Consider the following 12,323-nt stretch of genomic DNA (forward strand, 5'->3'; position numbering starts at 1 on the left):
AAACTCTATTGTGTTCGGCAGACGCACACTCCTCCGATTTTTTGTTCTTCAGATGATTTGATTCAAGTGCATATTCATGTTTGCGTGGGTAAGTAATTGCTTCGACCCAAGTTTTGATCCAGGTGAACATACGGCAATAACGCAACAAACACTTGAAAAGTTTTTAGATACGCCAACTCCATTAGCAAAAAATCCAAGCTACTTCAGTGAGCCTTGTCATCTGGAGCATATGTGTCCCTCCGCTATCATACTAGCCCACAAAGTACTTTAAGGTACTTCAAAAAAGAGTGGGAGATCTAAGCAGGTGATTTCACAAAATTTGGAATAAATGTGAGAGCGTTGGGCTGTTCTTCATAGCCCATATCGGGTTTCACGAGAAAGCATCATGAAGTGGTTATTCCTTCTTGTTCTGTGCGCGGTCGCAATCGTCCAGGGTCTCAAAGGTGAGAATAATCGGATCTGGCATTTTTCTTAACATTGTGCTTTTGATTTCGTCGTCAATGCCAGTGCAAGGAATTTTTATCAGTTCGCATTTAATACAAAGTTTTGTAAACTTACCTTGGAAAGGTTGTAACTTGTGTACCTGGACTTAAATCTTAAAGGGATTGAATGGGCATTTGGATCTATCTTCCGAACTTACGAGCTCAGTTCACTTTCGTACGAACGAGCGAGGTTTAGGAGCTAAAGGCATCGCCATTTTTCGGTATTATCTTTCGTTCCTGATGAACTGAAATCTTTTATTAACACATTGGATCATTATGTCAGCTCACTTTCCTTTAATAGAACTTTGCAATATTCGATTGAGCAAATTTCTATGACTTTTTCGCATTGTCATTGTGCAATTCAAACATTTCTCTAGTCATGAAAGTTACATTTGGAGAACCGTCTACTGAACCAAAGAAAAGAGTCATTTAAAATCTTCGCAATAAAAACTAAGGCATTACTGAGATAAACGTGATCGGAGAGTGACACTCCCAGAAGTCACAGGACATTAAGTAATATTTTTATATTAATATTCCCATTCTGAACGCGGCTGTTAGAAAGAAATGTTATTATTATTTTCTTTGTTTTCTTTGCATCCCTAAAATTGCAGAGCTAGAAAATCCAAAGTTATTCGAAGGAGACGTGGTCTTAGAACGTAGACAAGCGGCTGCAATTAGGATGGGTGGCTTTGGAAGAGCTGCAAATATCGGTCGACGGTGGCCTGGTGGTGTTATGGTTATGTCTGTTCATCCATCATTACGTAAGTTCAAAATGAATTTGTGACGAACAGTTCCGTGAGCAAATTGCTTTAAAAGACAAGTGATTATAAGCGCATTTTATTTGGTTCTTACTTATGATCTATGGGAGGATAGACGTTTTGATGACGTTATCGTTGAAAACATTTGGTTTTGTTATCATATAAAACATGAAGATTCCATGTTTCATCTGCCGACCTGCAATAGTTAATTTAATTTAATTTAGTTTAGTCCATTTTCACTGCATTAAGTTTTGCAGTAGAGAAGGACTAGAAAGGAACATAGGAACCATTCGTGCTAGTCCACCCTCCCACCCATCCCACCCCAGGGGAGGACATCCATCACACGGTAATTTCGTGTGTGGGAAATTAACGTCTCCTACCCCAACCCTGCGGGAGACGGGACCTCCATTTATTCGTCCCTATCCGGGAAGACTAGAATATCTAACCATTTCTTGATGTTATAGAAAGGTAGCAAATTCTTCTCAATTATTTTAAGACCCTGAGTGTTGGTCCGGCCGGGGCTCGAACCCTCGACCCTCGACCCTCGACCCTCGACCCTCGACCCTCGACCTCCCGCACAACAGTCCAGCGCTTTATCCATTGAGCTAACCGGGAGGCGGTTAGCTCAAAGTTGGAGCTAGGAAATATGCTAAAGATGTAGTTTGACGCTACTCAGGTATAAAAAATTAATGAATGTGACCGGGGAAATTACAATTGTTGGGAATACCGATTACGAAAGAACAAGGAACCGACACTATATCGATCTTCTATTACGTGCAATGATCGTGTGATCACGATTATATCTGACAGACCAAACGTAAGTTTGGCACGCGTTTCTTTTGCGAAAAAGGAAAAGTTAGCTTTAGCAGAGCACATATGCCTAACTTATCATACAATTGGGTGGGATAATTCTAAAATTATCACCGCTAATCGCCGCTACGACCAGTGCCTTTGTTTTGAAGCTTGGCAAATCAACTAGGTCTGATTGTCCACTTGGTTGCTGTGTGAGCTTTGATATATCAAATATACACGCTATGCAAAACGAGCATTCTTCTGTAGGGATTGGTAACGAGTTTGAACCAAAAGGAGGTCGGTCAGCCTTGCACAAGTGTGACTATACCGAGGTTTTAGAGAGATGTGAGTTATTGGTAACTGTTTTAGACTGAAATATGAGCAATTCTACGCTTCCCAGTGCCAAATATTCACTTGACCAAACTTCAAAAACATGTAGTTTATGTAGGTTGTAAACAATCTACTGACAGTGGCCCGAGAAACTCCAAATAAGTGGGCTATGTGGTGCTCAGCAAATCCTCTTCTTAGCCTACACATTACAAGGAAAAATTCATCAATTACTGTCAATCTCCTTGGTCTGTCACATTTTCTCTTTGGGGTTTCATCATCCTGATCTTTAATGTTGTCCTCATTAACTTGACTTTGATAAAAATCTGCTTCCACATCATTCTTTTCCAAAGTGTGATATCTCACATTTTCTTCTTCATCTCCTGTATTAATTCATAAACTTGAATATTGCTAAAAATGTACGATAATTAGGAAAACCAGTATAAAACGCAATATTTTCACCAGATTTTAAGTTATCTAGGGTGAATGTCTCTTGCTCTGTGTTATGGAGTTTGTGCTGGAGAAGCGTACACTCTTTTTGTAATTCATCTTTCCCTATTTCATTATCAACTGAACAAAGTCTGAAGTGATTCTTGTCGTTCTGAGTCGAGCTCAGCCATTAGTAACTTGCTCGCTTTGGCTAATCGTTCTAACTTCAGTCGAAGATCCTGAAATTGAGATTCAAGTGCATATATATTTTTTTTAAATTTAGCATTCTCTGCTTGTGCTTCTATAAGTTATTCTTCTGTTGTTACTATTTGGCGTTTCGTAGGCGATTTTCTTTTCTTTGGCGATGCCATATGCCACGAGAATTTTGATGGGATGCTACCAGGCTTCAATACCATTCAATGATTTTTCATGTCATTTTTCTTGAAATGACGAGAGCACACTTTAGTTCGACGAGTTAGTTCAAAATTTTTTTCGGGATCTCTTCGAATCGCATGGATCCATTTCTTTCGCAAAACTGCATTCTTCGGGAAGTTAAAGAATGAAACCTTCTCCCCATCTGAATTGCGATGGCCCTTAAAGGTAAAATGAGGAACACAGCAGTGTGTAGGCATTTACAAATGCAAAATATCGATAAGGATTTCGAGAAAATCCTTGCTAAAAAATCGTACAACGAAATGGCGATGGCTGACCGATCTCGTTTTGGTACAAAACCCGTTTCCAACCCCTACAGAAGAATGCTCGTTTTGCATAGCGTGTATACTAAAATTTGAGGTTACCCACGCAAATTGTTACTCGAGACCCTGGAAAGTAAGCGTATGCATTAAGCTCTAAAAAATCACAGCTCCTATCGCTTAATTGTGAAAACTATTGCACATATTTTACTGTTACTCCTGATAATAACCCATAACGATTATCATTATTATTTACCACTGTTATTGTTATAGTCATGGTTATCATTAGCCTTTTTAAGGTTGTGATATTCCTCATCGCTATTCATTAAAAACTGAACTACTGGTCCTGAGGGAAACAGATCATTTTATTTCCTTCAAAACTCAATGATTCCCGATACATTGAGATTCGAGGGAAGGAAATGGACAGCTCTCGGAGGGGCCAATCTTAAACTGACTTTCTATATGGCATAAGGATGACACTACATTAAGGACGCATTGTGAAAACCAATCGAGAGAAAAAAGAGAATATTAATCGAGAGTGCAAATTACGGCAATGCTAAAATTGTGTCGCCATCTTCAGTCACGCCCTTTTTTGGAGCAACAAGTTCAACATTTGATGATTTGTATCATTATCCTCATAATTTTTATTTACTTTTCAAAAGGCCGGAATCGTAGAGCCTGGAGGGCTATACGGCAGGGAATGTGGGAGTGGATGAAGAAGTCATGTATTAAATTCAGGGGAAGGAGGAGAGGTGAACGTGCCTATGTCAACTTTGTTCCTGGTAGAGGGTGAGTCTTTAAGAGTGCTTTTTATTGATAGTCTGTTAAAAAAGAGGTAATTTGGTAAGTCAGCCGTTAAAAATGATTATCTAGGTTTCTATCAAGAGCACATCAGAAAAGAAATCTTATTTATTTATCGTCTTTTAATGAAACGATCTTGTATTGGCGATAAGTAAAGATTAAAGGAGTTAGTATCAAAGGTTCTTATGTAAGAAACAAAGCAGACGATCAGAGGCAGATCGGGGAGAAGAAGCATATCAGTGTTTAATTAATATTCGAATATTAATTGCCTTTTATTGCTTAGTAACAATACTGAAAAATCAAACATTAGTCGTTGATGACCATAGGGGTTAACTTTCCTAAAAAGAGTTACATTCTCGTTTTAGTCAGTAATTTTTACCGGCGGGGAAGGTATCGCGAGTCTGAGTCTTACTCAGGCATAACTGAAAAATATCGTTGAACTCATTAAAATGAATTGAAATGCAACAGGAGATCGCTAACATTACAAAACCGAAACGGTAAAGGGCTTTTAAACTGTATCATTATTAAAATCAGCGAAAGTCGTGACAAATCAATATTAACTTCCATCTTGGCTTCTTGGCTTTAACATCACCTCTTAACTATGCTTACCATCCGGGGGAAAATATATTGAGGAAATAGTTATATGATATTCACCAGCCGTACTTGGAAAACATTGTGGCCGAGGTATAGGATTCATTACGAGGCTGTAAGTGAAGTAGGATCTTCTAGATTGTGCTTCGAAAAGTAGCATATCATGTTTCTAGCCTTGCTGGTTTTTTCTTTTCCTTTTCCTTTTTTTATTTAAAAATTATGCTCAAAATCGTGCTCGATTATTAGACCACCTTCTCCCTAAGTACATTTTTCAAACAATATAGACACATCACAAGTCTATATTATGTATTTATTGTTGGTAAAACATCATAATGCTGCCTTCCTTATTTGAGTTGCATACTTGCTCCGATAAAAAAAAAAATTAACCCCTGGACACTATTCCTGACTAAAAGCAGCGACTAGAGCTTTGTCAAAATGTTCGATGTTACCGTCTCGTTTCTTTTAACCTGGAGGCCATTTTGTCAACTGTGAAAGTGGGAACTGGGACCGACGCAATCTTCACTTCTGGTTTCCCATAACAGTCCTTTTGACGACGAACGACCCATAATTTTTCTAACCTCCTTCCCCCTAGACATTAAAAAAGCCAAATCCGACTGAACCATGGAACGGAGTTGGAAATATTCAATCTTAAAGACCAAGCAAGTCATGACGCTGGTAGTGTTCCCTTCGAAAAAAATGAAAATATGCTATAGCTGCCTATGACAAAAGCAAAAATCATGCTCGTTTTTCCAAATTTGCCAAAATTATGCGAGAACAATCTATAGGGCCTAACCGTAAGCCGAGGGTGGTACGCAAGACAGAGGGTACAGTTTTTCCCTATACGGACCGACGTAGGCTGGTGAATAACATTTTGATTTTCTCTAAACCTTTAAGATGTGAGTATCAAAAGAATCCGAATGATTTAATTAATTACGGTAAGATCCCCCATGAACTGAATAATCTTTTATCGAGTAGATGGTGGAGAAAAACAGACTGAGATAATTCTAATTAAAAAGAGAGGCCTCTCCAAGAGAGTTTTGTTTGCGTATGCCAAGGATTTTGTTTTGTTTGATTTTTTTATAAGTTTGTAACGATCGGCCTTCTGATACAATGAATATATGAAGTTCATATATTTTACATTGAATATGTGAAGTTCATATATTCGGCCTTCTCTCAATCAGAGAGCGCATTAGGATGCCTTGGCCGGCTAGAAGATAAATAGCAATACTAGCTCAATTTTCCTTCAATAGATGTTCATCGTTTGTGGGGAGAATTGGAAGGCGCCAAGACCTTATTCTTGCTAGTGGATGTTGGACCAGAGGAATTGTAGCTCATGAAATTGGTGAGGTTGCTTTAAATTCGATTTAAAACACAACAGTCCACCAATTCACTATCACTGAGGTGTCATTTTGAATAAGCGACCCACTCTTTCCTTGCAAGGTGCAGTTGGTAAAACCACTGCACCTTGCAATGTTGTTATGAGACCTGTCACAGTTATCATAACTTAGCCCTAAAGACATTTTTTCTACATTCTCGCCATAAAATATGAATGATTATACCTTTCTAGAAAAGCGCACCCTGTGTAGCCAGGCTCCTACCAGAAGAAGGAGATAAGGAGATAGGGTGTCATATTAATGTTACTCACAGACTCAGTATAAAACAACAATGGTTTAATTGCTTTTAGTCTTGAATGTACATTTTACGGAAAAGTCTCTGTGACCACGAGGTCCCTGTCTAAGAATGTAAAATCACTGTCCTACTGCTCATGCGTAGTGTGCTAAATTTAGTACAGAAAACTGAGGTCATGACACATGGATGAGTGAGATAAAAAAAACACTACATTTTATAAAGTCCTCCCTTCACAATCTTTTAGTAGCAAAAAATTCTCCCTCCTTTAAAACATCCTTTCACCCTTCTCCCCCGTCACGATTAATAATAGGGACCTTAAGAAACCACGACGGCGACGGCAACGAGGACGCGGAAAAACAAGAGATCTAATTGGCAGAACAATAGCTCAGCACGTGCGTTTCGAAACTTTGTACATTTCTTAGCCGTCCTATGCAAAACATCAACGTGAAATAGCCAAAATTTGCGTCGTCTGCGAACCGGAACCGCGACGGCAAATTATTTCATTTTCCATTTGGAACTCAACGGCTACTTTATACGTCATGCTAAAGTTGAGCCGTGGCGCTGTATGAGACAGAAAGCTCATGCAGCTATTTTTGAAATTCTAGCTAAGAGTAGAAATTCATTTTTTAATCGAAGTCTTCCTTAGCGTCGCCGTGGTGGTTTCTTAAGGTCCCTAATGAGCCAACACTGTGACTAATAGACTAATATACTTAAGTGTTATTAAGTAAATAATCTACATCTTGTTTTTATCTTAGGTCACGCTCTGGGTCTCTGGCATGAACAATCTCGTCCTGACCGGGATAGATATGTCAGGATATTGTGGCAAAACATCCAGCCAAGTACATCTTAGTAGTGCATAATAGTTTTTAAAAAAATTTTATTCTCCTGTTTTGTGTTTCTGTTTCTTTGTTCGGTTCCCTCATTTACTCTTAAAAATGTAATTATGTATATGTTTTATACATTGGTGTAACCATTTAAATTTCGATTGGTTATACAGTGTGTGCACGTAGCTAATTCTACCTAACAAAGTTTCCGTCCTGTTACCCCCGTCACCCCCTCTCCCCATCCCAGAATGAACAAATGGTAAACACCACAGCGTACACTATTGAGTTATGGATGCACGCGGGAGGTTGCTAAGCACGAAAGAAGCGCAAGAGTCGCTCGAGGCTATCGCCTCGAGCGACTCTAGCTTCTCGAGTGCTTAGCAAACCTCCCAAGTGCATCCATAACTCAATAGTGTACGCTGTGGTGTTTACCATTTGTTTTATAACATAACATTGATACATTGTAGCTAAAGAGTTCCCTTTTATTTAACAAATCTTACGCGACCAGAAAAAAACAAGCGCGCGCGTAAAAATAGTCTTTGCATTTGCTCACGTCAGCATCGTACACCCATGGGCAAATGGGGGACGCTAAATTGACCAATCAGAGCGCGCGCTTTACTTTGGTTATGTTATAATCAAAAATAGAAAAAAAAAAAAAAAGAAAAAAAAAAAAAAAAAAAGAAAGAAAGGAAGAAAGAGTGGTAGGGATCTGATTCGTGAGAAAACATCTATAACACGTGAGAATTTCGTGGTGAGGATAAAAATATAGTTAACGGTTTTTCATCGCCGCACATAGGCCAAGTAAGCGAAAGTCTTCGGCTTCAGTAGATGGCAAGAGAGATGGTCTCGTTTCCAAGTAGAATTTAAGGGAGACGGTCTCGTTTCTAAGGCCAACCTCATCCAATGATTTTCAATTGTCTGAGATGATCATGAGTGTACCTCAAAGGGCGGCACTTTTACCAGTAGAAGATACGAACCAATAATTTTAATGATCTTAGAAATGCATTCAATACACCAGAGAGAGTCTCAATCAGGTGGTGACTGTTACGGCTAACGGTAAATAACTTTGAATAGTTAATTCTGGAGAGTCTCGATGGAGTTCTGGCTTTTACCGCTAACAGAAAGTTTCTTTGAGCACCTCAATTTGTTTTTAAAACAAACGGTTGAATTAAAGCAGTTTTACGCCGAACGGCTAAATAATTTTTTGCCCTCTTATCGCTAACAGTTATCCCCGCTGAGACCCTCTAGATATTTTCCTTAAAATCGTGGTAGTGAGCAGGAGATCATTTTGAAATAATAGCGAGCTTAATCAGTTATAAATTCAGTTTTTCTGTTAAAGAAGAAAAAAAGGCAAATGTCATGGGTTCTTAATCAAGCGGCTTTCTTTTTAATCGTTTCTTTGAATTTCAGGAGCGAAGCACAACTTCAGAAAGCTGGGCCGTAACGTCATCAACTCTCTTGGTTTTCCCTATGATTATCATAGCGTGATGCACTATACGCCGAAAAGTTTTTCCAAGAATGGCAGGCCTACAATTGTGCCTAAACGACGGGGTGTAAGTTGCCAGAGCTGCATTTTTATCTTTTCAACTTTTTACCAATCAGGATCTGTCTTACACTGATAAAACTATTTACAAAGACCTTCTCGAGGCTACGTCTAAGCAAAAGTGATGTGAAAAAGGCAACCCGTCGCAATGGAAAGTTTTGCTTGTTATGTTATGCGTTACTTGTGTAGCTGATCGTGTTACAGAGCATATTTATGTATTTTGTTTTAGGTAAGGCTTCTCCGCAACCACGTGAGAGTTAGCCGTATTGACCAAGAACAGATGAAAAGAATGTATAGAAAACCAAGAAGATGCAGAGGCTAAAGGAGCCAAAGACAATCGATGAGGTAATCCTACGTAATCGTAACGGTGACAGTTATTGCTTTTTACCGTTATCAATTTTATTGAGAGTTGATCTTGAGATTTTTGACATCTTATTGTAACGAGTTTAGAGGTGTTGTAATAATGTGGTTAAACAGCGGTTCGTTTTAAACTCGCTACACTCTTTTTTTTTTTTTTACATGAGAACGCCCAATAATGGAGAAGTAGTTGGCCTTTCTTTTAAAGATATATCTTGAAAGCGTTCCTGAAATTCCCTTAAAATTACTCGCAATAGTACTTGTAAAGATCAACGCAAACATTAATATGAAAGCCATAAAAAAAGAGATCAAATTTTGCGATAAGGGAACCACGTCATGCAGTCATTGTCCCGATAGATTATGACCGATTTTCAAGAAAGCTCTTATCTGAATTGGAAAAAATAAAGAAAGAAGAAGAAGAAAAGAAAGAAAGCGCGAGTCCCAGAAAGGGAGAATATAATTGAGGAATATACAGCTATTTTAGATCAGATTTGCAAAACAAAATTTTGCTTCGCGTAGAGTCTTTTTCCAGTACATACGTAAAAAGCTGTTGTTAAAATAATTATTTTATGGATTCAGCAGAACGGGAGCGTCGTGTTTCAGTTTTCAAAAGAAAACAAACAAACCACGGAAAAACAATCAAAAGGAAGGGGCTTTTTTTTCAGTCAGTGTTGACGTACTTTTTATTCTTGCAGGGCATTTGAAAACAAACTGGAAATCAACCATTGGATTAAAATAGTGATCACCCTAGCCTAGTAGAATAGACCGAATAAATGAGTGAATAAAGGTGTTGGAAACTGTTCTACCTTGCATATGTTATTTGAAATTAGGGGAAATGGTGGTAATAATAGTAATAATAACACCTTTATTCTTATCTCAGTTCGTAAGCGGGCGGTATTCTACAAATCCTGAAATCTGATTGGTTCCGAGAGCGGGCTTTATTCTCCCCATCCTGTCCGCTCACAGCGGGCGGTATCCGTCTCGCTTGAGTCACTTTGCAGAACATCTCAAGCTTCGTTGCAGGTTTTCACAAATATATCTCATTTTGCCGGCCTGGCAGAGTTTTTGAGCAAAGACTTCAGTTACGACCTTTTGGCGATAATAATAATATTCATTCTTTCTTCTCCCTCGCTCTCAAAATCGCTATGGTTTTTCAGCAAAAATTGATTTCGAAATAAATTTGGTGGTAAATTTGTTTTTAAAACGATTGAAACGCGGCCTAAAAACAGTTTTTAATAATCCTTCACAAAAAGTAATTCAAAGTGTTACAACGAGAGGTGGTTGTAGTTAACAATTACGTTAATGAATGTGACTCTCATTCGTTAATATCTGAATTCTTCAATACAATTTGTTCATTTGTGAAACGTTGAGCGAAGTTTTGAGTTCTCCTCTAAATACACTTTCGCCTATTCTTCCAAATCCCTCGAATTTGAAGATTTTTACCGTAAATTTCCAATCAGAAACCGGAGGAATTTGAGGAATTAAAGTCGCATTAAATCCCTTTGTGTCTAGTAGCTGGAAAGAGTCTCAATGACTTCAGCTTTTTAGTCGAAGAAAGACAGATTTACACACCATTGCAGAAAACAAACAAGCAGACTAACAACTCAAAACACACATTTGCATTCACTTACAATTTGACTTTCCGTGACATTTTAAAACGGAACAGAGGTAAATCTTCGAAGAGTAATCGTCGTTGGAAATAAACAATACTTTCCATAAGATCTCTGGGTGTTTTTTTTTTTTTTGTTTCTTACGCCGGATCGAGAAGATCGTCGCATCGTCATTTAACTCGTGTGTGTCTGTCACACCAGTACTGTTGTTTATTATCCAACTACACCTAGACGAGTACAAATAACACCATAGACGTGTACCAATATCACGCGGTATTTGTACACGTCTATTGTAGTACCGGTTAAACAGGTTTTCTCGCATCGCGCAAGCGAAGAATTGGATTGTAGTTACGAAAAAAAAAGAAATGGCAGACAATTGGAATCATATTTCCGACGACGAAGAGTCAGAATGGCTGGCAAATAAAGATCCAAGTTCATTAGATAAATCGAACGAAGAAAAACAGCTTGACGACCAGAAAATTTCTTCATTTAATGAAGAAAATAGAAACAGCAGCACAACAATGCGCCAAGGCGTTCCGCTTCGCATACTTCTGTCACGCACTCCCCGTAAATAAACATCCGCGAAATTCGCCGGCACTGAAATAACAGTTTGGCGTGTTGGATAATAAATAACTTATTAGTCGTTTTGTTGTGTAGTATCGCTGAGTATTTTCACTCGTTATTTGTATTTTGACTCGCCCTACGGGCTCGTCAAAATACGGCACAACTCGTAAAAATACTCAGCGATACTACACAACAAAACGTCTAATAAGGTATATTTACTATCCAACAACACTTAGTAGGGTACAAATAACGCCGTAGACGAGTACAAATATCACGCGGTATTTGTACTCTAGAGCACCGGTTAAACAGGTTTTCTCGCATCACGCAAGCGAAGAATTGGATTGTAGTTACGAAAAGAAAAATGGCGGACAATTTGAATCATATTTTCGACGACGAAGACTCAGAAGGGTTGGCAACTATAGAACCAAGTTTATTAGATGAGTCGAACAAAGAAAAACATCTAGACGACCAGGAAATTTCTTCATTTATTGAAGAAAATAGAAACAGCAACACGACAACGCGCCAATTCTGTTCCGCATCGCATACTTCTGTCGCTCACTCCAAGTAAATAAACATCCGCGAAATTCACCCGCACTGAAATAACAGTTTGGCGTGTTGGATAATAAATAACTTATTGGACGTTAGTTGTGTAGTATCGCTGAGTACTTTTACTCGTTATTTGTATTTTGACTCGCCCTATGGGCTCGTCAAAATACAGCACAACTCGTAAAAATACTCAGCGATACTACGCAACAAAACGTCTAATAAGATATAGTTATTCAAAAGCGCAGGTTTTTTTCTTCTTCAATTGACAGGTGTCACAAGGTGACAGTTACTTGCTAAAAAATGTGTCAAAGTTTGCTATGAAGCCTTTTCAGCCGAGTTACATTTACAAATTAAAATATTTCGGTTAAAGCTTTCTCT

General features: G+C 38.4%; 1 protein-coding gene across 1 annotated transcript; it reads left to right on the plus strand.

The window, feature by feature from the left end:
• The first annotated feature begins 359 nt into the window (after window positions 1-359).
• On the plus strand, window positions 360-10,027 carry LOC148722907 (zinc metalloproteinase nas-4-like). The gene is made up of 8 exons (XM_088733047.1): window positions 360-443; window positions 1,094-1,243; window positions 4,143-4,269; window positions 6,123-6,214; window positions 7,257-7,340; window positions 8,736-8,878; window positions 9,098-9,213; window positions 9,921-10,027. The coding sequence occupies exons 1-7, from the start codon at window positions 386-388 to the stop codon at window positions 9,188-9,190; spliced, it is 747 nt and encodes a 248-aa protein (XP_088589173.1). The 5' UTR covers window positions 360-385; the 3' UTR covers window positions 9,191-9,213; window positions 9,921-10,027.
• The last annotated feature ends 2,296 nt before the right edge of the window (window positions 10,028-12,323 follow it).

The sequence above is a fragment of the Stylophora pistillata genome, chromosome 9, assembly GCF_964205215.1.
Source record: "Stylophora pistillata chromosome 9, jaStyPist1.2, whole genome shotgun sequence".
Taxonomy (NCBI): domain Eukaryota; kingdom Metazoa; phylum Cnidaria; class Anthozoa; order Scleractinia; family Pocilloporidae; genus Stylophora; species Stylophora pistillata.